Genomic DNA, 24,970 nt, shown 5'->3' with positions numbered 1-24,970 from the left:
GGTCTTGGCCAACCGGTTCGTCGTGCTGAAGCTGGACCGAAGTCTGAGGGCGGGTTCCGAGTGTCCAAGAGGGGAAAAAAAAAAAAACAACCCACGCGTTGTTGCCATGGATACCGGGGCCCCAGGGAGCGCGTAGATTGCGGCCAATCAGAGAACGCGGCCCGAGAGGCGCAGAGTGCGGAGGACTACATTTCCCAGAAGCCTTGCGGGCTCCGCGTTGTTTATCTGTTCTCAGTCCGCTGGACCACTCCGTCCTGGGGCTGTTAGGAAGGTTGCGGGTTCGCGGGGCCAAGCCAGAGAGGGACGCGCACTCCGCCACGCCCTTGGTCGGTGGAGGAGAGGCCGCCCTGGCCAGGCGGCACGCCAGTTGTGGCGCCCGCGCCGGCCGGAAGGGGTGCATTGTCGTCCTGTCCTGCTGCTGAATGTCGGTCCCAGAGGATGAGGAGAGGCTTTTGCCGCTCGTCCAGAGATGGCCCCGAGCGAGCAACTTCGTACTGTCGGGCTGCGCGGCCACCGTGGCCGAGCTAGGTACCCGGACGCCCACTCGTGGGCCTCTCCCGCCGGTCGTTGTGGCGCCACCTTGGAAAGGGGTGGCCATGGGGGAGCGGGGGAGGGGAGGGAGACCGGTAAGGCCAGCAGATGGCTCCGTTCCCGGGTGTGTGCAGTCCGCGAGGTTGCGCCCTGTCCTTCCCCACGTGTCCAGCAGATGCGGCGGGGTGCGGGCAAGGCCAGCTCTGTGTGGAGGAGGGATCGGCGGTCACTAAGGTCTTTGCTTTCCAATTTCGTCTCCCTCGGAGGTGTGCAGTTGTACCCAGACGTGTACTTTTAGGCGCTTCCTCTTAAGGAATCCTTTTCCCTTTAGTGAGGATGACCTTTTGAAAAACAAAATCCACTTTTCATCCTATTGAAATGATCTCTTTGATGTATATTCTTTTTTAAAAACTTATCTTTACTGTTGAAACTATTACGTATGTCCCTGTGATTTATATTCTTAGACAGCCTCGCTACATCATTGTCTTTTGGGTCCAAATTGTGGAACCAACTTGTGGGACTTAAGTTACTAACTTTAGTTACTTAATTGAGCCTATACTGAGCATCTGTCAGTTGGCCACTTGGAGCTTAACTCGTCTACTGTGTTTACCTTGCAGGATTCTGAGAAGTCAAAAATAAATAAATACTAAATTCAAGGCAAGACCCCCCAATAATCGTGTTGTTATTATAATTACTGCAATGCTAGAGACGGTGGAGATGTAGTTTAAAAGACCCAATTCTGACCTTACAGGCTGGTGGCGAGACATGCATTCTTATAAAGAAGGTATTGTTAGGTATCATAAGAGCGTAGAGATGAGCAGGTACCTCTGTGTAAGCAAGTCAGGGAAAACGGAAGGCCACCTAGAGCAGATTGATGATGCCCTCACATGAGCAGGTGGTGTTTCTTCCAAGGATTTTGTGAGTAGTGACTACCGTTCCCTGTGAAGCCTTCACTGTGCATTTTACATGACCCTTTCATTTTGTTGCCCATTTAAAGCAAACAAAAAGTAACAGCTCTGATGTGTTATCGTTTGTAAATGTTTGCCCTGTTCTACAATGAGTTTAGTTTGTATTTCCAGCCCAGCCAGCACATTACCTGTTGTTTCGCCCTTTGTGCTCCTCCACTCTTGCCCTTTGAACCTTCTCCTTTTTTCTCTGTCCGCTCAAAACTGATGGAGAATTACTTTCATTCATTGTTTTTACTGAAATATAATTGATCAACTTTTGTTTTAATTTAAAAGCAGATTGCTGAATGATTAGATATATTTCCAGGTGGGTCTTTTGTTTTGTTTTGTTTTTGTTAGTTTTGTTGGTTTTTAAAAATTTATTTAAACTGATGTTTCCCCCTCTGACCAAAGGCTTTTGTAAAGGAACATTTCTTCTGTTAAAAATTCATGGAGAGTTGTGAGGAGGCTGGGATGGGAGGCAGGGAGAATCAAAACATGAGATGGTTCTGAGTGCAAAACAACTTAGGATCAGAACCTGGAGCATGATTTTAGTAACTAGCAAGAAAAACAGATTTATTTTGAGAGTCATAACCTATGCTCATATAGAGGCTCCTATGTCTTAAGACTTTTCATATTTAATATTTCAATGAAGCATTGCTTGAATCCTCTATATGTTAATTACTTGTTTTAGGGAAACTATCGGCAAGATATAAATTTTTCCAAAGACCAGTGGTAAGATTTAATATTCTTTTCCACTCTGTTTTCTTTTGGAAGGACATAGCTATGGTTTTGTATCAAGTGGGAGTCATTGAAAAACTTCTGTAATGTTAGCAATGTTCATGAACTTAACTGAATCTGGTCATCTCAGTTATTTGGGACATTGTGTATATAAAGTTATGAGCTTGATATTCTTACTCTGGCCTAGCTAGTGCCACTCTGTTTCAAGGTAAAAGGTCTATAATTCAAAATGTAATCATTAGAAAAATAATTTTCAAGGGCAGTTGGTACTTGTAAGGAAGCCATGCATAAAAATTGTCAGGGCTGGAAAAACAATATGTGCTTTAATACAAGGCCAATGAGCATGCCATCCCCGTATACAAAAGATGACATTATAAACTCCATATTGCATCTTCTGTATCTCAAACAAATTAGTGAGTTATCTGCGTGTGAACATCATCTATGAAATTATAGAATTTAGCTTCATCTGGCATTCAGAACCTAGCATAAGTGATACAGTATTCTAAAAGTCACAGTAGATCTTAATCATAATTACAGTCAAGAGGACATTACAGAGTATGGATACCTGAAATTACAACCATTGGAAAGCAAAACTTAAGGACAAAAAATAGATTTTAGACTGAAATTTCTGAACAAAAAGAACCCTAGGCTTGTCACTTTTCCTCCTGGTGATTGGGATGTGCTCTGGAAGAGTGGTTTGTAAATTTGGGACTGCATATGAATCAACTGATTTCCATAGCCGATTCTGATGTCCTCTAAAATTTGAGAATCACTGATCTTGTGACTAAAGTGTTAGTTCTGTGATTTTAGAATTGTTTGTTTCTCTGATTATTGTGAGTTTCTCCCTCATTTTGTATTTTTTTGTATTAGCAACCTTTCCCCTCGATCTCACAAAAACTCGACTCCAAATGCAAGGAGAAGCTGCCCTTGCTCGGTTGGGAGACAGCGCAAGAGAATCTACTCCCTACAGGGGCATGGTGCGCACAGCCCTCGGGATTGTCCAAGAGGAAGGCTTTCTAAAGCTTTGGCAAGGAGTGACACCTGCCATTTACAGACACGTAGGTATTTATCTTGATTCTGGCTGGTAAGTTTGTTTTGATTTCTGGGTTTGTCTCCCCTGCTTTTCTGTTTGGCTCTATCCAAAAACCAGTTAGTTTTTTCTACTAATGTGATAAATGAATATATAGTCTCTTAAGAAGAACAAAATTAACTACCAATTGTTACTAAGAAATTATTGCACTCAATTTTTAGAAATACATATAGAATTATTTAGGGATGAACTGTCATCATATCTGTAATATACTTTAAAATAATTAAGAAAAAACAAATAACATGAAGCAAATATGGCAAAAATGTTAGCACTTTATAAATCTGAATTATAGATACTGAGGGAGTTATCTATCATTTTCTCTACTTCTCTGTATGTTTCAAAATTTTCTTAATAAATTATTTTCAAGTTTAAGAAAAACATAATTTATGTATTTATCTATTATAGAAACTTTAAACACAAAATTAAAAATGTTTAGGTTCTTGAAAATTAAATATATTTGACCACAATTCCAAATCTCACCAATACATTAGAAACCAGGCTACTTTGAAAAGACAGCAAGCAAGCATGACTGTCTGTCCAACTCCGGCAATAGAGTAAATGCAAAGCAGGTGCTTTTTGTTGCCTGTTTCCCAGGCTACCTAACTAGCTAGCTATGTGGGCCTTTGGTCACTCTTAAAGGAAAATAGCGATAAGCACATTACAGCCAATGAGAGCACTTTTCTGCTCTGCTTCCCAAGTGGCACTCACAAAGATAGGAGGTGTTGAGTTTTCAGCTTGTGGACAGGAGAACATAAACTTGGCTTCAAAAGGTGGTAGGACAGTCCTAAGCAGTGGTTGGAGCATCAGCCCGAGTACTGAAGAGTCACCCTGGTCAAGGGCATGTTACCCCGGTTGTAGGTTCAATCCCTGGCCCTGGTGGGGGCACATGCGGCAGGTAACCAGTCCATGTGAGAGCACATTGATATCTCTCTCTCGCTCTCTTCCCCCCCCCCGCCCCCCCCGCTTCCCTTTCACTCTATAAAAAAAAAAATCAATGGAAAAAAATATCCTCAGGTGAGGATTGGAAAAAAAAAAAGTGGTAGGACAGGTTTGGCATTTTTCTCCTCTACATTCATCATGTTTCCTCAACTATTGAAGGGACCCTTAATCAGAGAACTGCCCAGGAGTAACTTCCATCTTATTATTTTTAAAGCTTCAGTTTTTCAGATGAGTAAGTTAGAGTGTATTCATCAAGAACTATCCAGAAATGTGCATAGAGACTGTTATTGTTTGGTACTTTGTACATTTTTGAATATCTTGAAATATTTCATCAAACTTCCAGAAATATCAAGAAAAATTCTCTATATGAATATCATGTACTGATTTTAATGATTTTTACTTTTCATCCTTTAAAAAAATATTTTCTCCTTTGCTTCCCATTGTTGTTTCGAATTTCACTTCTTTTCATGTGTATTTGTTGACCACCATATATGGTTTTACAGTTAAGCTTAATTTCATATATTTGACACGACTGAAAAATGACTGTACTATAATAAATTATCCAATAAAGTCATGTTTATTGAATGAAAATGCCCGCTGTTTACCCAGCTCTGTACTAGGGCATATAGGGTAATGAAAACCTCATAGTCTGATGAAAAGGTGAGCAAGAAAATCAAGTCCATCTCTAATCAGTATGATAAATGCTGAATTAGATGTGTGCCTGTGTGGTTCTGTGGGAACACAGGGGAAGCAGCAGGTGCCATGACAGCCTAGAACACGGGAGCAAAGGTCAGAGAATGTTTCTGGAAAAGTAGTTCTCTGAGTTGAGTTTTGAAGATCGGAGGAGTTAGCAAAACAGAGAAGAGAGAATCCATGCAAGAAATATCAGCCAGCCGGTGAGAAGGCCTGAGGCTGGAAAAGGCATGCCCATGAGGAGAGCCACCAGGAAGTCTGTGTGCCGGAGGCATAGGCTGCATGAGGAAAAGAGCCAGCTGGAGAGGCGACCAGGCCAGGTCAGAGGTCCTCGTATTGTATTAAACATACAGCTGAATCCACTTTTTTCATGCTCTCTCTTATACAGTGTACTCTGGAGGTCGAATGGTCACATATGAACATCTCCGTGAAGTTGTGTTTCGCAAAAATGAAGATAAGCATTATCCCCTTTGGTAAGTTTTGTTTTGAAAATAAGATGCTATTGCCCCTAAGGTTTTAATGTTTTATCCATTAGATTTACATAAAATTTTGCATTGTACTGCAATCACCTCAAGTTACAGGCTTAAAATAATAAATATTAACAATTTAAATCCAAATAATTGACCGTTTACTGTACTTTGTATATAAATGCACATATGTACATAAAATGTATGTATTATTTAATATTTTAATATTAAAAATTGTTTTAGAGCACATTCTCTATTCCTTTTTCTACCGAGAATTCCTAGGCTTTAGAATACGACAGAGATGGGCCCAAATTCCTGCTCTACCAACGTGCAACATGGGCAAACTATTTGAATTTCAACTCTCTGTGGTCCTTTAACCTTGCCCTCTGTAAACAGACAGATCATCCACTTTCCTCTGATTTGTTTGGGTCTGTTCCTCATTTTGTCTTCAATGTCATATGCAAGGGCTGTACCAGTGTGGTACTGTTTACTACAAAACTTATGAAATTAAGTCATCTTTAAAAATGTATCTCCTTGTATAATCAGGAAATCAGTGATTGGAGGGATGTTTGCTGGTGTGGTTGGCCAGTTTTTAGCCAACCCAACAGACCTAGTGAAGGTTCAGATGCAAATGGAAGGAAAAAGGAAACTCGAAGGAAAACCACTGCGGTAGGTTCGCTAATTAGCGCACACCTTTCTTTCCCCCTTTGCCACCATCATATTTTGAACATTTACCTAATGGACATATGCATTTTTGTAATTCAGCATTCAGTAAAGACATTAATCTTGACTCTTTTAATTTGGAAATTGTATGCATTAAGAGGAGAGCTAAGGTGGATCTTTTCTTTGCATGATAAAGGTGCACATATTCCCTACCAGACAAATTATGTGTGTACTGCCTTTCCCAGCCCAGGCAGCAATATACTAGTAAAGAGTTTGATCATTAAAATGTGCCCTGCTCTGAATCCTGATTTAGCATGGCCTGGTGTTGTTGAAGTCAATTAACATTTCTAGTCTCTGCTTCTCTGACTCTACAAGGGGCCATCTCAGAAGGTCTACCTGACAGTGAGACTGCCTGGCTCATAGGTGCCAAAAGCTTAGCTTTCTTCCCTTTCTCCCTGAAAGAAGGGAAATAGCAAAGTTGACCTTGCAAATGGTTCCTGCTTCCCGGTCCAGTCTGCTCCTCATCTTTTTACCAAGTTTAAGGAAGTTTTGGGAGTTCGCTCCTGACCACTGCTCTCTGCTCTGCTGCTCCCTGAGCTGACTCAGTGGAAAACGAGGTTGGGCTGGGGGAGAGCCTGCACCACAGAGGAGAAAGGGAAACCACTCTGATTTAACCAAGTAGTTCATGGAACCCCAGGGCCTATTTTGTCATCTGGCAACAGGGTCTAATTACTCAGTAGCAGGGAGAAGTGATGTGGCCTTGGTTGGATATATAGGGAGAGAAGTAACTATTAGGATCCAGAAATAATCTGAATTGATTGCCTCATTTTTTTCCCTCTCTCATCTTTAATGTTGGAACTTTTTGGTTTACTGTAGTAATAAAAAACATTGAATACTGTTATAAAGAATATGAATGTTGGGATCAGATAACCTGGGATTCAAATCCAGCCTTTACCACATTTTAACTCTGTAACCTTAGTCAATTTTCTAACCTCTCTAAGCTTTCGTTTCCTCAGATGTAAATTGGAGTTAATAATACACACTTCATAGAGTTTTCAAAAATGTACCATATGTGTATAAAAAAAGTCTGGTGCTTAATAAGTGTACAATAAATTTTAGCTACATTAGCCATTTATGACCATACCTCCCATGTAGCATCGTAGCAATTATGCATGCCTAATAAATGTCATATTATCTTTTCAGTGCGACTCAGAAAGTGTAAGTCCTGAGCAAAAGCCACACAGCACAGCTAGTAAGTGGGAAAGGTAGCATTTGACTCCAGGTATTTCTAACTATATCAAATCCAGATCTTTATTTTATACCAGAGGTTTCCAGATTTGGCCCATGGTTCAGTACCATTTTTAAAAATATATATTTTATTAATTTTTCACAGAGAGGAAGGAAGAGGCATAGAGAGCTAGAAACATCGATGAGAGAGAAAGATCGATCAGCTGCCTCCTGCACACCCCCTACTGGGGATGTGCTTGCAACCAAGGTACATGCCCTTGATCGGAATCGAACCTGGGACCCTTCAGTCCGCAGGCCGACGCTCTATCCACTGAGCCATGCCAGCCAGGGCTCAGTACCATTTTTTTATCTGTGTAAAGAAAAATAAGCAAAATAAGAATAAAATAGTAAATTTTGATAAAGCCAAAGTATTCTATTTTAAACCTCTTACGATGAGGTTGTCCTTCTTACTTTTTGGCCTAAAAATATTTCTTTAAAAGATTATGTGAGGATCATTGTTATTTGATGAAATTACAAAATTTGTAGGTCTCCCACAAAGTAGTAAAATGAACCCAGAGGTACGATAACTACTGTTCCCTCTTATAATTAATATGTGCACTGGTTATGTAAAATATCAAGAAAATAATATTAATGTGTTCAAAAATTTGAGAAGAGGTTGACACAGTTTATAAAAGATTTCCATTAAAATGATTAATTAAGTGTTGGCCTTTTTTCTAAAGGATTTTTAAGTTTATCTGGAAATTAGATTTCTGTGGATTGCTTTAATTTCTAACAATTCTGAGTGATTAAGATGTTATTTTACTCCAAATCATAACAGCTATACAGTGGGGCCTTGACTTACGAGTGTCCCGACTAACGAGTTTTTTGAGATACCAGCTGTCTCTCGGCCGATTTTTTTTGCATTGAGTTGATAGAGTAATTTGAGTTAACGAGCTCCTTAACGAGCTCGGTCTCGGAACGAATTAAACTCGTGAGTCAAGGCCCCACTGTATAGGCAAGCTTATCCAGTTGCATTCCATACAAAGGAATGCATGCAGCTTTTACATTCATTATTATTTTCCCTTAGATTTCGTGGTGTGCATCATGCATTTGCAAAAATCTTAGCTGAAGGAGGAATACGTGGGCTTTGGGCAGGCTGGGTTCCCAATGTACAAAGAGCAGCGCTGGTGAATATGGGAGGTAATGGAAACTTCATTGAATTCTGAGAAGCGTAATAGCCTTAATAATTATTGGCACTCACCTCAGGAAAAATGAAAAATGTTGTTATTTTTTAATAACATGTACTGACAATAGTCTTCTTTTATGTTGTACTATAATTGAGAATTTTCCCTAGAGCATTTTCACTTTTTGGTATGGCATGTGAAAAGGATTTCCAAAAATAAGCAAATTGTGACAATAAAAATGTAAGACCAAATTATTTATAAGGTCTCCTCTCTGCTCCACACCTCTAAGATTCAAAAGACATTTATTGTTGAATAAATAAATAGTTGTCTTCTTTTTCTATTGCCAGATTTAACCACGTATGATACAGTGAAACACTACTTGGTATTGAATACAACACTTGAGGACAATATCATGACTCACAGTTTATCTAGGTAAGTGGTTGTTTTAGTTTTAGACTTTATCTTTTTTCTCCAGATCACCTTTTCTTCCATATTTAACATACACTTTTTTTTTTGTCTCTTTTGATTGGGAACCTAGGGATATCACACTTAGAAAAAGGTGATAGTATATATTTATAAAAAGCAGTTTTCTTAAAGTTTGTTGCAGTTGAAATGGAGAAGGCAGAGACGAAGTTGTAGAATGTTGTAGATTGAACTTTCCCAAATATTTGCACCTTGTTGGGGCCCTGCCAGGGTCAAATTCTGATGATCAGCTCTCCAGCTCATTGAGCAGATATGTCTGAGCATCTTCTATGTTAAAGGCACTGTGCAGGGTCCTTGTAGTCAGTACAGAATGTAAACCCAACTCCTTCCCAGGTTGTTTATCAAGACAGAAAACAAGACAAAGCGTAAAAACACTACAGTAAATGACTAGTTACTGTAGAGTTCGGAGGAGGGAGAAGTAATAACCACTTGGAGGGGATAGAATTAGATATGTGTCTTGAAGTGCTGTGCTTTTGATAGAGACAGGAAGGAGTAATACGTACCTTTATCTCTGCAACAATTTAAAATATCCATTACAATGAGTTATTTTATAGATGCCTAATATCCTTAACATTATAGTGATTTTATTTAGCTCCTTATCTTGTTTCCAAATTCTAGAACCCTTTATGGTATTTTGACAACCCCAAAAGTATATTAATAGTGCCAAACCAATGATATTTGGAGACATATAGGTACAGATATAAATGATTCCTAATTCAGGTTCACCTTAACTGAATATTCCTATGGTAGTGTTTCTTCATTCTTTCCCCTTTAAAATCAGCGTTGTCTTTAGTGTTGCTAGGGCAATCTTTTTATATGTCTTTGTTCACTGTTCTTTCCCATTCCAAACTCTTACCCAGTTGTGTTCACAGTCTACACCATACATTCTCTGGCCTCTTCACAGAACACTGAGGATTTTAGGGCTCCTTCCACTTTGACCTCCATCCCCATAAACATATATGTTGTGTCTGTAGTCACCTGTACATTTCTTTCCTCCACTATCTTTGTGCATGCTGTCCCCTCTGCCTATGAGACCTTCTTCACCAGTTTCTACCCAGTCAAGTCATCATGAGACTTACCTTTCCAGATGCTTGTCTGGACCAGTGTATGCTGTACTGTGGCAGCAGGTTAGTCAGGTCTTTCGGAAAGTCCCACGGTGATATGATCTCTGTTTCTTTTACGTTGTCTTTCTAACCAAATAGTCTTTGGAATCCCACACTTTTCACCTAAGATTCATGGATTTCCCAGCAGGAGTAAATCTGTTTAATGTACACTATTCCACCTCCCAGATACATCTTTTTTGGAAGGTGTATGTTGGGATCAGATAACCTGGGATTCAAATCCAGGTTTTACCACATTTTAACTCTGTAACCTTAGTCAGTTTCCTAACCTCTCTAAGCTTTAGTTATTTCAAGACTTGAAATTTCCAGCTGTATATATTCCAGCCCTGATCTGAAATAACTTAGCTTTATTCTTCTCTAATTCAGGTTTTGAGAAAATGGGATGATTGGTATTTGGCTCATTTTTTGAGCTCCATCCACTGGATCAGGTTTTTAAATGCATTGCATGAGTATGTATGGTATGTGAGACAGCTCAAAGTTGATTATTGTGTGAACGCAAATCTAAGTAGGTAAGTAGTGCTGTGTGATCTGAAAGTTGTGGATGCTGTGTCGTAGGATCAAATGAATGCTCATGGCTGCAGTTCTACAATCAGAGAGCTTTACCCAAGCCATCAACATCTGGGGAAAAGGAGTTCAATATGAAGAATAATAAAAATGGTGTAAGCTCTGAACTACGCACTTAAACATGGTGAAAATGGCAAATTGTGTGTTATGTATATTTTAGCACAGTTTTTTAAAATGGTGTAAGTAAAATGAAGTCCTGGAGTAGGGCAGGAGCCATAGAAGCCTGTGGCTAGGATTTTGATTTTAGTGAAGGTGGGAAGGCAGGTGACAAAGGTATGTTAATAGAAAAAAATGAAAGATAGGAGTAGAATTAATGGTCAGGAAATTGTATAGAACAGAAAGACCAGGATAATTCCCTTTTTTGTTTTTGTAAAATCATGAGCTATTAGGTAAAACTGAGAAGGTCAGTCTCCATTGTGTGAAGATTATATGTGAGCATGGTTATTTAGTTGATCGTGAGGAGTATTGCTGATTCTGACACAGTGCTGATGGGATATTTTAAACTAGTTTTGTAGAGAACCGTTGGTCTCCTAGAGAGAACAGAAGACTTGTTCAGTCACCTCTGTCCATTTTCACTTTCACTGTGTCCTAGGCCTCATTTTGGGCTATTACTAGCGAGGAGTGATAAAGGTCAATAGCAAAGTACCCATGCCCATTACGAGTAGCCTGAAGAAATAAATCTCCTGTTATTGCCCTGTCTTCTTACTTTGACTCTAGGTGTCATCGTACTTGAGGTCTTTTTAATACATTACTTGCTCTCTTTTAATATTTATTTTTTAAAGGTGTCCAGCCAGATCATACTGTGGCATCAAAACAATTTGATAAGAGGATGAGGCCATCAGCAGTTGCATCCTAAGGTCTCTGTTTATTATTTTACACAATGTTCCTTTCTAGCTTTCCATTAGCCAAACATAAGCTACTCTCTAGGCTTCCATGATCCCATACTGTGGACTCAGCTGCCAACTTCTGGACTTTGGGCCTCTATTTTCTGTAATCAGGTTGGCCACCCCTCTTCTCATCAGATGCCTTTCTCTTGGAAACCTTTAAGTAATTAATGAGTTGTCTGTTTATGAAATTTTGATTATGTTCCTGTGTTATCTCCCTCATGTCTGTACACATCATGAACTTATAGTGGTTTCTTAACTTTCCAGTCACTCATTTACATACTCTTGATTTACTATAAAGTTGACATTCATTTTGTCACTTTTGAGTACTTGACAAGAAACCTTTAACAAGAAGGAATGATTAATCTTGTTGGGTAAAGAGAGAGGGATAAGCAGAAACTCTTCAGTGCCTGAGCATAGATTGAAGAAAAAAACTGCAATTTTCCAATTATATGGGGAGCGGGGCATTCCAAATGAAAGAAAGGCATGGAGGTATTGGATAGTGTGGTAAGTACAGAGAACTACATTTAATTATAGCATTAGAGCATAATGTACAGAGAGAGCATACCTGGAATAAAATCAAACTCCTTCAGTGGCCTTCATGGGCTGAACTCCGTCTGCTTCTTTCGTCTTTCATCTGGATGGACCCTCTTGAGGATGCTGCAGCCACATGGTTGCTTTCCCCCTCTGACACACCAAGAGTATTCCTGACTCGGCTTTTACTGTGCTCTTCCTCCTGCTTGCAATACTCCTCCTCCAGGTCTTCGCATAGATACTTTCTTCTCTGTTGCGATCCCCTATCACATTACCCCGTTTTATTTTTTCATAGTGCTTATCAGCACCTGACATTACTCATTTTTCCTGTGCCGCTCCACCAGTGGAGTGTACGTGCCTCAAGGGCAGGATCTCATCGTCTTGTTCTGCCTCCCCCAGTAGGTTTTCAATGTATAATTGTCTTATTTCCTTTTTAGTGGACTTTTGTATAAGTCATCCACTGACTGCCTGATTCAGGCTGTGCAAGACATTTTTTTTGTTTTTCCTTTTTTCTACCTCTTTAATGAATTTAGCATTTATTTTAAGCTAAAAGAGCATTATTATAAAAGATATTATAGTAATTTATTTAGTATTCTATTCTTCCTAAATGTTAAATTCCCTTTTATTAAAATTTATAAACTGATACATATTATCATGCAATTTCATCTATTTGTATTTACAGTTTCTGTTCTGGACTGGTAGCTTCTATTCTGGGAACACCAGCTGATGTCATCAAAAGCCGAATAATGAATCAACCACGAGATCAGCAAGGAAGGTAGGTAGAAAGTCTTCAGTGTCCATGTGTCTGAATGTCTGTAATAACATTGATCTTTAAAGACGCTTCCCTGTTTATTCTTGATAGAAATGTATTTGTGTGTTTGTGTGTTCAACCAGGAAGTTGTTTTTATGGAATTACTTGCTCTTTGTCTGATGAAAAAGTACTGTGCCTTTGGGGAAATGAGCTAATTTAACAATCATATTTAGACAAAAGATATTTATTGTGACTTTATTGTTTTCAAGGAGGTTTTGAAAACATACTCTGCTGAGAATTTACAGAGTACTTTCTTCAGAAGCTTATGACTTACAGGTAACATGGAGAATTTGATCTGACATAAAACAGTATTTTCTCTCTGGAAGAGATCAGGTAGAGTGAATTCTAAGTATAAAACCAAGGGTGGGATCAATCAGAAGAGTCAACCTTAAAAATATCTTTAAACTCAAAAAGGTGATCTATATACAGCAGGTCTTCAAATAATGTCATTTCATTCAATGGTGTTTCCTTATAATGTTGATGAGCTGCCGTAGGAATTTAACTCTTGTTTCTATCAATTAGCTTGTGGTGAATTGGTTTTGTGAATACACCATTTTGCTTGAAGTCGCAGAACCTATCAACATTAAGTGAGGACTTACTGTATACAGAACCACAAATAGTATTTGTTCTAAACAAGCAGGAAATATTTAACTTATAGCAAGTTTCCTTAGTCTATTTTTAATTTATATTGATTTATTCTCACACAAGAAATTTAACAGAATTGTCTTGTTTCCTTTTCAGGGGACTTTTGTATAAGTCATCCACTGACTGCTTGATTCAGGCTGTCCAAGGAGAAGGGTTCATGAGTCTGTATAAAGGCTTTCTACCATCTTGGCTGCGAATGGTAAAGTTAGGTCTTTCCTTCTGTTGTTTTTGTTTTATTTGTACTTAAATTACTTTTAATCTATAAGTATTTTCCCTTTTCTCTTCTGGCATGGCCCTGCCCTCAAACCACAGTTCTTTCTTTTTGTTATCTTTGACTTCTCATCAGAATTCTATTACCTTCTTTGGTAGATTAAAGTAAAATAATTCAGTTATATACAGAAATTAACAGATTGATACTCTGTTGTTATAATGCCAGTGGATAGATTTTTCTGCATTGTGAAGCCTTTAGTAGTCTATTTAGCCAAAATATTGTCATTTTGGACACATGTACTGATTTAATACTGGAGATCATTCCTACGGAAATGCTAATGTTTCAAACAAAATTTTTTAGTTTGATGGCACATGTTGCATTACCCATTGATATTTATTACCACAAAATTCTGCTTAGTAAGAACGCATTATGTCATTTTTATTTGGTTTAAATGTTATTTTTTTAGAATTAGATAGACTTATTTAAAAAACATAAAACTATATTAAAAACAAAGTACCCAAATATTTTGTAAGTTAGAAAATATTTGAAAGAATGGCTGAGTTGTGGGTTTAGAAATTCAAACAATCAATAATTTACACCATATAATATTAATTGAGTGCCTACGCCTTGCCAAGCCCTGGACTCAGAATGGGGCTTTGGGACAAATGGAAGATTCTCGGCCCCTGTCCTCGTGCTGGAGCTTTTAGTCTAAGTGAGGAAAGCATTGACTAAGAAGCTAGAAGTGATGAGAAGTAGGAGAAAGTGCATGGTGTTGTGGGACTTTATAGCAAGTAAGTGTAGCCTAGGCTGAAAGATTAAGAAAACTTTTTTGGAGAATGGACTTTTGAACTGAGAGATGAGGAACGAGTAGTACCTAGCCTAGTGAAAAGGGCAGAAAGGATCATTTTAGGTGGAGGGAATAGTTGGAGTGGATGGAGAACATGATGAGTTCAAGGAACTGCAGGAAAACCAGTTGGTCAAGGCCCAGGGATATGGAGGACAGCAGCACAGGCTGAGGCCAAAGGGGCAGGGACCAGACTGGAAAGGGCCCCGTGATCCGTAAGAGTGAGGGCACCAACTGGATGACGTGTGTTTTTAAAAAGAACATTCTTGCTGCCATGCGGTTCTGGAAAAGCCTAGGAGTAGTGATAGATGAAAGGTAGTGATGGCTTGGACTAGAGTATCACAGTGTGGACAAGAGAAGATACATTTTAAAAATATGTAGAAGATAGAAATGTGGCTGGAGAAGACAAAAGTCTGGCTTCACTCCCAGATTTCTACCCTGACAGATGATGTAATTTCCTAAATGGGATCATTTGCAGGGAAGAAGATTTTGTGGTAGAATAACAAGTTTAGTTTTAAATGTGTTAAGTCTGAAAACAATCTTCACATATTGGTCTGGATCTTGGACTACGGGGATGGAGATTTAGATCTGAACACCCTCCACATCTAGATGGTCATCGAAGCTTTGGGAATAAATGATGTCACCCAGGGATGGTATCTACCTATTAACATGAAATTAACTGCCAAAGCCATTGCCAATATCTGATGCAAAAGTGTACCCAAGTTGTAAAACATTACTTTGACTGTCTAGATCAACGGTTCTCAACCTGTGGGTCGCGACCCCTTTGGGGGTCGAACGACCCTTTCACAGCGGTCGCCTAAGACCATCAGAAAACACATATATAATTACATATTGTTTTTGTGAGTAATCACTATGCTTTAATTATGTTCAATTTGTAACAATGAAAATACATCCTGCATATCAGATATTTACCTTATGATTCATAACAGTAGCAAAATTACAGTTATGAATTAGCAATGAAAATAATTTTATGGTTGGGGGTCACCATAACATGAGGAACTGTATTAAAGGGTCACGGCATTAGGAAGGTTGAGAACCACTGGTCTAGATTATACCTTGAAATTATCTTGCATCTGTGGGTATTTCTTATTGGAAAGGAAGATTTTTATTTGGCCTGCATGAACCAGGCACTATTATAAGTGCTGGTAACACTAAGGGATAAGATGTTCACTTTTTGTACTAGAGGAGGTTACATTGTGATGGAGAAGATAGGTATATATTTAAAAGTACAGAAATAAACCTAGTATTACCAAAATCACTTGGTATATAGTCAGTACTGTGCTAATCATTTTTATGGCTTAACTCACGGACTTCTCCCAACAATCTATTTAGCAGGTTACTATCATATCTCTCTTTTATAGAGGAGGAAGCAAAAACTTAGAGTTTGGATACCTTGGACAGGGCAGGTGGTTAACCAGTGGAGTTGGGGCATTAAAGTCAGTCAGCCTGGCTCTAGAGGACATAGTCTTATTAAGGAGGTTATATTAGTGCTTTGCCAGTGGTATGGCCAAAACACTGTGGGAACATGAATAGTGGAGTAAAAATGGCTTTAACTGTTTAGGACACCATAAAAGCCTTCACAGAGGTGATAGCTGATCTAAGCTTTGAAGGATTAGTAGGCATTTGTCAAGAGTAACATGGGTATCAAAGAAAGGTAGCATGGGCATCAGGTCACGTGAGGGCCTGGTGTTGGGAGAACTGCAGAAAATTCATCGTGGCTGGAGAACAGGCGTCACAGGGCAGTGGTAGGAGAGAGTTCTAGAGAAGTACTTAAGGACTCAGCTGAGAAGGACCTTGTTGGCCAAGTTCTGTAGTTTAAGTGTAATCCTGTGGTTATTAAGCAGCTGCTAAACATGGGAGCAAAGAGCTTGGATTTGTTTGGGGACAAGATTACTTTGGCAGCAATGAATAAGATAATTGAAGGCTAAGATACAAGAAAGGAAGTTTTGGCAGTGATATAACCAGCAGATAATTGTAGAAATGGAGAGAAAACAACATTCTAGGGACACTTATGGTTAACTCTACAGGACTTAGTAACATTATAGGTAGAAGGTGGGGGAGGGAAAGAGGAAATGGGACTTCTAGGTTTCCGGTGTGGGAGACTATGAAGCTGGGTGAGACCATTGATGATAAAATCAGGATCAGGAGGAGTGAGGGGCAAGAAGAACATCCAAGGACAAAGAAATACTGAGACCACATAGATAACAACAACAAAATGAGTACTTAATATATGCCAGCCTCATGTGCAACCACCAGGAATGCCTGGAGATTTTGTCTAGTGGGGAGCCGCCGGCAGGGGACAGAGGGCCAAACTTCCTGTTTCCCCGGTAAGGCTGGGATGGCCCCGGTGAGGTTGAAACGGTCCAGGTGTGGTAGGGACGACCCCGGTCAGGTCGAAACGGCCCCGGTGTGGTAGGGACAACCCCGGTCAGGTTGAAACAGCCCCGGTGTGGTAGGGACAACCCCGGTGAGGTTGAAACGGCCCCCGTGAGGTAGGGACGACCCCAGTCAGGTCGAAACGGCCCCGGCGTGGTAGGGACAACCCCAGTCAGGTTGAAACGGCCCCCGTGAGGTAGGGACGACCCCGGTGAGGTTGAAACGGCCCCCGTGAGGTAGGGACGACCCCAGTCAGGTCGAAACGGCCCCGGCGTGGTAGGGACAACCCCGGTCAATTGAAACGGCCCCCGTGAGGTAGGGACGACCCCGGTGAGGTTGAAACAGCCCCCGTGAGGTAGGGACGACCCCAGTCAGGTCGAAACGGCCCCGGCGTGGTAGGGACAACCCCGGTCAGGTTGGAACGGCCCCCGTGAGGTAGGGACGACCCCAGTCAGGTCGAAACGGCCCCAGTGTGGTAGGGACAACCCCGGTCAGGTTGAAACAGCCCCGGTGTGGTAGGGACAACCCCGGTGAGGTTGAAACGGCCCCCGTGAGGTAGGGACGACCCCAGTCAGGTCGAAACGGCCCCGGCGTGGTAGGGACAACCCCGGTCAGGTTGAAACGGCCCCCGTGAGGTAGGGACGACCCCAGTGAGGTTGAAACAGCCCCCGTGAGGTAGGGACGACCCCAGTCAGGTCGAAACGGCCCCGGCGTGGTAGGGACAACCCCGGTCAGGTTGAAACGGCCCCCGTGAGGTAGGGACGACCCCAGTCAGGTCGAAACGGCCCCGGTGTGGTAGGGACAACCCCGGTCAGGTTGAAACAGCCCCGGTGTGGTATGGACAACCCCGGTGAGGTTGAAACGGCCCCCGTGAGGTAGGGACGACCCCAGTCAGGTGGAAACGGCCCCGGTGTGGTAGGGACGACCCCGGTGAGGTTGAAACAGCCCCCGTGAGGTAGGGACGACCCCAGTCAGGTCGAAACGGCCCCGGCGTGGTAGGGACAACCCCGGTCAGGTTGAAACGGCCCCCGTGAGGTAGGGACGACCCCAGTGAGGTTGAAACGGCCCCCGTGAGGTAGGGACGACCCCAGACAGGTCGAAACGGCCCCGGTGTGGTAGGGACGACCCCGGTGAGGTTGAAACAGCCCCCGTGAGGTAGGGACGACCCCAGTCAGGTCGAAACGGCCCCGGCGTGGTAGGGACAACCCCGGTCAGGTTGAAACGGCCCCCGTGAGGTAAGGACGACCCCGGTGAGGTTGAAACGGCCCCCGCGAGGTAGGGACGACCCCAGTCAGGTCGAAACGGCCCCGGTGTGGTAGGGACAACTCCGGTCAGGTTGAAACAGCCCCGGTGTGGTAGGGACAACCCCGGTGAGGTTGAAACGGCCCCCGTGAGGTAGGGACGACCCCAGTCAGGTCGAAACGGCCCCGGCGTGGTAGGGACAACCCTGGTCAGGTTGAAACGGCCCCCGTGAGGTAGGGACGACCCCGGTGAGGTTGAAACAGCCCCCGTGAGGTAGGGACGACCCCAGTCAGGTCGAAACGGCCCCGGCGTGGTAGGGACAACCCCGGTCAGGTTGAAACGGCCCCCGTGAGGTAGGGACGACCCAAGTCAGGTCGAAACGGCCCCGGTGTGGTAGGGACAACCCCGGTCAGGTTGAAACAGCCCCGGTGTGGTAGGGACAACCCCGGTGAGGTTGAAACGGCCCCCGTGAGGTAGGGACGACCCCAGTCAGGTCGAAACGGCCCCGGTGTGGTTGGGACAACCCCGGTCAGGTTGAAACGGCCCCCGTGAGGTAGGGACAACCTTGGTCAGGTCGTAACGGCCCCGGTGTGGTTGGGACAGCCCCGGTCAGGTTGAAACGGCCCCGGTGTGGTAACGACAACCCCAGTCAGGTTGAAACGGCCCTGGTGTGGTAGGGACGACCCCGGTGAGGTTGAAACGGCCCCTGTGAGGTAGGGACGACCCAGGTGAGGTTGAAACGGCCCTGGTGAGGCTCAGACGGCCCTGGTGAGGTTGAGACTACTCCAGTGAGGTTGGGACAAATAAAGGGGACCAGTATGGACTGATGAACAGGGGTAGATACAGAAGCAGAGCAACATTGAACAGAATGTTAAACTACAATGGGGAGCCTGGGGAGGGTTGGGGGGGGGATTAAGAGACCAACTGAAGGACTTATATGCATGCATATAAGATTAACCAATGGACACAAGACACGGGGGGGGGGGCCGGGGGGTAGGGGCCGGGGGAATGTCATGGGGGGGAAAAAGGAGACATATGTAATACTCTTTGTAATACTTTAAGAAATAAAAATTATTATTGAAAAAAAAAAAAAATAACCAGAAGTAGAAAAAAAAAAAAAAAAAAAAAAATATATGCCAGCCTCTAACCTCAGCTCTCTACACACATTAATTATTTTTTAAAGTCCTACAAGAATCTATTAAAACAGGAGGTGTTATCCTCATTTTTCAGATGAGGCAACCATGGCTCAAAGTATAAGAAACTTGCTCAAGTTCATATTGCTAGTATGTGGCAAGGCTAGGAATTGACTGTTCAACTCTAAACCCATGCCTCTGAATAATGCAGTATACTGAGTGTCTCAAGATCCTACAGCTAGTTAAAGAAGTTTTAAAAGAAAAGAGAAAGTAGTAGCAGTAGAGCCTTGTTACCAGAGAAAGGCTGGTGAACCACCAGAGATCACCGGGGTGACATTGGCCTGTTGAACTGACACAATGCATGACCCTGACCTTAGAAACCTGACTCATGAGTATGTCCAAGAAGATTGGCCTTGAAATTGATGAGTGAACCACAGTATCATCTCAGTCACATTGAGAAACACACGTAGCCAGTGATTCAGATGCTGGACAGCGTGCTTCCTCCTACATTGAAGAAATAAGGGAGCCAAGTTACAATCAGAAGATTGCTTGCTGAACACAGAATAATGATGAGGAAGAGCTGTTTGCAATCTTAATACTTAAAACTATCAACTCAAGAGCTCTTAGGTATTCAGCTCCTCAGTAATAGGCACGGGGAAGGACTCTGCTGTTTTCCCAAGAGTGATGGCAATTGGTAGAGCAGAGCAGGCAACATGGGTGCATATATACTTGGATTTTTTTCAGTGGTACAGCTGTGCCAGTGAGCAAAAAACTAGTAAATATGCACTACCCACATATACACCTGCACAGAGGCTCGGTGTACCCAATTTATATACTACCCATGTTTTCTGGCTTTGTGGTCTCCCTCTTTAACTTCTGTTCAAAACCCAGCTGAACTCAATCCCAATCCCTTCCACCAGGTAGAGGCAATATGACCTCGCTTTGCTCAATCCCTGATTAATATAGAACTACATTTTGTTTGCATATAGTGTGGCAGCTATGTCACTAACTTGAGGAAGAAGTCTAATGACCAGAGCAATTAGGAATAAATGCATAGTCCATTCTTAACTAAGGCCTCTGCTCCGTGCTCCATCTACAGTTATGTTCGTGGTTCACTTCATTGTTATTGTCACAAGAATATATCATCACAGCTTCGCATTATTTTGCATATGTCTTCAGACATTTAACTGACGCAGATGTGGTCTCCTAAATCCACTCTATAGTAAATTCTCAGTCTATAAATATACATTAATATTTCCAAGCACATTGACATATATATTGCTTTACAAATTGTCTAACCAAATACATTCTGTAGTCTAATTGCTTGAGTTTATATCTCTAGTTTGATATTGTTTTTCTCTGATCAACATTACCCATCACCTGTGAACCAAACCATACAGGAATGGGATCCAAGGCACCCTTTCCCTAATGGTTACTTCCAATGTTTATTCTGTGATTTCCCTGTGTCTTTTAGCATTTTATAACTATTGTTGAATAACCCTCATTCCCTTATGTGTAATTCCTTTTGGCACAGTTATAACTTCATTCAAGTTAGTCTTTCTGAGCTGGAAGCTCTTCTCTAGTTAATATGAATTTTTACACCCATTTTGTGATACCCTAGGTTTTGGTTTTGTGACCTCTCAGGATATTTTTTCATCTTCACTTTCAATCTTTAAGTGCCTCCTTGTCATCTCCGTATACACCAAATGTAGAGGAGCCAGCCTGGAATTCAGACATGCTCAGCCTGAGCCTTTAGGCAGTTACATGCAGTAAAAAGAACTCTGGGATGGAGGCCAGAAGCCTGTAGTCTAGATCCACAACATGTTATTAGGCATTTGATTGCTAAGCCTCAGTGTCCTCGTCCTTAAAATGGGGATATCAACTATAAATTGTTCAGAGAAAATATATGACAGGAAAATGTTCAGTGAGAAATAATGCTACATTAAAATATTTTGTGCATTATAAGGTGTTTTGCAAGGGCAAAATAAAAATATTTGTTTTTAGCCTAGGTAGATTCAAAATGTCTTTGATATTTAAAGATGTTATACATATATGTAAAATATTCAGAATTGCTTTGAAATGTGCACTAACTTCTTTGGTTAATTTTGCAGACCCCTTGGTCACTGGTGTTCTGGCTTACTTACGAAAAAATCAGAGAGATGAGTGGAGTCAATCCATTTTAAGCCCTTAAAGAGACAGTGTTCAGTATCAGTGAAATATGGGCATCTGCAACACCCCCCTATTATTTCTACCTCGTTAGGAAGACACCTTCCACTGCAGAGACTGTGATTTATAGGGGAGAGCACTTTGTTTTTCTCTGGAAGCCCGAGTTCCCTTTGACTCCTCTTTGTTCAGAAGCAATCTGCGTGGATAACACAGGCCACCCAGTGGACCCAGCAGAGCACTTTCTAAAGATGAATGCAAGCCTGACCACTTCCCTTGGGAGATCTGACCTTTGAGACATTATTCTGTGCTGAAGAGAATAACAGGAGAAGTGCCAGTGGGAGACAGCAGCTCAGCTCTGGAGTAGACAATAGGGATGGGGAAGAATACACACATACATAGTGACAAAGAAATATATTTAACCCGTTATGTCAGTATTTCCCATTGAAACTTGATAATTCACTTTCCTGTTGTTGTTCACATGCACATACTGTACATTACATAGAAGTGGATGAAAATTCATGAATAAATACTTTGAATTTCCCTAGTGTTGAAGGACGTTAATGTACCTTTTCTTGCCAGGAAGATGAAAAAAATCAAGGTGGTAGGATGTTTGAATTTGAAGGAAAGAAGCTGGTTTCTGTCAGCACCCCGTGGTTGGTTAGACCTGTGTTAACTGGTCAGCACTCCATGCACCTGCTGGGGGCTTCTGACAGCCACAGACTGAAGCTTGATGAAAACAGAGTATTTACTTTGTCCCATGTCCCGCTACAACCTGGATTTGCTGCTAGCTCTCAAGAAACTTCAATATATTAAAAATTCAACTCACTTGATTAAAGTGCAGGTGGATAGATCTTTTTATAAAGCATCTTGTTATCATAAGCCCTTTAGTGGCAATTTAAAAGCAAGGCTGAGGTTAAGTCAGCCAGTTCTGACATGTCCTGGTACCCTCTCTTGTTTCCCCTTCCCTAACACTGAGGACTCTAGAGAGAGCCAGAACTCAGAAGTCACACTGAAGCTGTCTCTAGCCTGAATCTTACTCAGTTTGACAGAGCTTCCTGCCAAAAAGTGATAAACTGCCTATGATATAGTTATAATCTCCTTCCAATCCCTGAATCACATCCATTTTCTAATTTTAGAAAGATGAGAGAGTTCTTCAGATTCACCCGTATCCACCTGCTCCCCCAGCACCAGACAGTGGGCATGTCTGGATGGATGGCTACAGTTATGGGTAAATGTTGTAACTGTCAAAATAGGAAAACTCAGAAAGCCCAGACCTAAGAAACCTGACCTTGAGGCTAACCAAACAATCGTTATGGACCTAGATGCTGTTGAAAAGGTTTACAGGTGCTCTGTGGTTGCACTAATGCACAATCACTGCCATTGAAGAGGGGAAATGTTCTCTAAAATATATTTTCGTGTGATGTACTAATTTGCTGATGTTTCTGTACAGTTTGCATGAAATCTTTAGGTGGTGTAGTTTCCCACTGCATTTGTCAATCTGTATGAATCGAGTTGTTAAATACATTTAAAATAATGTTATGTAATGACATTCCCAAGTGTTCTGCATTAGAAACACTTGGAGAACTTCTGTTATTTTATGTTTTATAATAATAAAAATTAAGTAAAGACTTAATTTCTTATTATACTGGATCAAAAGAACTATATGCAACTGTACCCTAAAAATATTTATTTAGCTTTATAAATAAATAACACTGCTTCGGTTTTTCGGGTAAAAACACTGCTTAAGTACCAAGATTCTTCTTTGGTACCTGGACTCAACATGAGTGATTGGATTTTTTAACCTGAAATGACTTCCTGGGACCATCTGGTTTAACCCTTTCATTTTACATGTTAGAAAACTAAGGCTCAGAGACTTAGAGTTGTTCATGCTTGTAAGTTACTTAGTAGGAGGGCCAGGATAAAAATACAGATCTAATTACAACCAACAGCTATTGTGCGGATTTTTCTTTATGGCATTTTTTGTCTTATTCATGTTAACTTCAGTTGCCTTTAGCATAAATTTTAAAATGGAGTCACCGTGCTTTAGTTTGAACATTAAGACCCTCATACTCTGACCAAATCCTGTATATTTAACACATATAAGCCCATCATATTCACATTTTTCCAGGGAAATCATGTTCATTCATGTATTTTGGAACTTTGCTTTACTTTTACCAATTTAAAATCATCTTGCTCCTCTCCAAAATAATCAAAAGTAAATAAAAAGGAATAAAAAGTTCAGTAATTTTGTGTTCATACTAAAAGACTTAACCATTTTAATCTCACATTCTTATTACATTACTTCAATATGTGGTTTTATCTTCAATTCAGAATTGATAACACTTAACATCTAAGTTTCCTTTGCTTAACCTCCACATTTTTTTCTCTTCCCAAATCATTTTTTCTGGTTGAAAAAAATATATATATTCTTACTTTTAGTTATATAGTTATTTATTCTTTATAAATGACTTAGCATATATATCTAAATAAAGAGATAACAGTTCCTAAATTTGCTTTTAGTAAGGAACAGTGTGTCTTTATCAAGTTCTCCAAATGTATATTTTATTGTGACTAGGGGTAGGACTATGTCTTTATGTCTTGATATATATATATATATATATATATATATATCACTACTCACTAGTAGCATTTCTTTGATAGGTACTCAAAAAATGTTGATTACAGTTACAGCATGAATCACTTAATTTTCTCTTCATTATTTTCAGACTCTATCATAAAACTAGTCTGAAATTTCTTCGATTTTTGCTAAGAAAAAGTAAACATTCAGAAATGTAAAAAAAAAAATTGCTGTTCTGTTATTTTCAAAGATTTAAGCACAACTATTTATTAACAATTTAAATAGTTATGTCTGTTTTTCTTTGTTAATGAAAATAGATTCCCTCAGGACCTGTGGTTAAAAAAAACAAATTGGGTGGGGGGGGCTATTTAATTGTCTTCTTCTCAGTTAAACATTGACTCTTAAAAATGATTACCAAACAAGTATATATTATAATTAAGTACCATATAATGTGGAAGAAGGACAGCGTGGGTTCTAAAGACCTTTATCAGATTTGGGATTCTACTCTGACAAAGTCTAACTATAATCAGTTTCCTTCACTTCTCTTGATTTCTACTTCTTGATAAAGTGAAGTGATTAAACTCTAGAATCTTAAATTGCATAGACTTGAAGGGGGCCAATATATTTATGCCAGGTGAAAGAGAGAAGATTAAAAGTATTCATTGGGATTTGTTTTCTGGACTTAATTGATTTGTCATATTTCAAGATTGGAAAAGGTTTATTCAGGCATTAAAGTATAACACAAACTTAAACAAAAAAGATTGAAAAGTATAATACATTTTATATGGCTGGCCTGTCTCACTCAGAAATCCACCAAGTAGCAGTCATCTTCAGACTACTCTGGGCATGTCAGCCCATATTCTTCTCTTTAATTGCTC

The 24,970-nt window shown here is 40.8% G+C and overlaps 1 protein-coding gene across 7 annotated transcripts; it reads left to right on the top strand.

The window, feature by feature from the left end:
• The first annotated feature begins 215 nt into the window (after window positions 1–215).
• Window positions 216–23,716, top strand: SLC25A27 (solute carrier family 25 member 27). Of its 7 annotated transcripts, none has more exons than XR_011471869.1 (9): window positions 216–528; window positions 3,087–3,278; window positions 5,327–5,411; window positions 5,952–6,074; window positions 8,383–8,495; window positions 8,827–8,911; window positions 12,748–12,840; window positions 13,086–13,152; window positions 13,618–13,692. XR_011471869.1 is itself a non-coding variant. In XM_070418465.1 (9 exons), exons 1-9 carry the CDS (start codon window positions 470–472, stop codon window positions 21,529–21,531), a joined length of 921 nt encoding a protein of 306 aa, XP_070274566.1. In that variant the 5' UTR covers window positions 216–469; the 3' UTR covers window positions 21,532–23,716. The 7 variants fall into 7 exon arrangements, 6 of the variants coding, with proteins under 6 accessions (XP_070274566.1, XP_070274565.1, XP_070274570.1 ...); XM_070418465.1 differs by lacking the exon at window positions 13,086–13,152 and adding an exon at window positions 21,460–23,716 and having other exon boundaries at window positions 3,087–3,274; window positions 13,618–13,720; XM_070418464.1 differs by lacking the exon at window positions 13,086–13,152 and adding an exon at window positions 21,460–23,716 and having other exon boundaries at window positions 13,618–13,720.
• The last annotated feature ends 1,254 nt before the right edge of the window (window positions 23,717–24,970 follow it).

The sequence above is a fragment of the Myotis yumanensis genome, unplaced genomic scaffold (genome assembly GCF_028538775.1).
Source record: "Myotis yumanensis isolate MYYU_CA2020_CCGP unplaced genomic scaffold, mMyoYum1.0.hap1 SCAF_6, whole genome shotgun sequence".
Classification (NCBI taxonomy): Eukaryota; Metazoa; Chordata; class Mammalia; order Chiroptera; family Vespertilionidae; genus Myotis; species Myotis yumanensis.
This window is presented reverse-complemented; position numbering and strand designations above follow the sequence as displayed.

Coding starts and splice junctions, on each gene's coding strand:
- SLC25A27 (XM_070418464.1), top strand. CDS start 423: ATGTCGGTCCCAGAGGATGAGGAGAGGCTTTTGCCGCTCGTCCAGAGA. Junction 5,412..5,951: donor GATAAGCATTATCCCCTTTG/GTAAGTTTTGTT, acceptor TTGTATAATCAG/GAAATCAGTGATTGGAGGGA. Junction 6,075..8,382: donor CTCGAAGGAAAACCACTGCG/GTAGGTTCGCTA, acceptor ATTTTCCCTTAG/ATTTCGTGGTGTGCATCATG.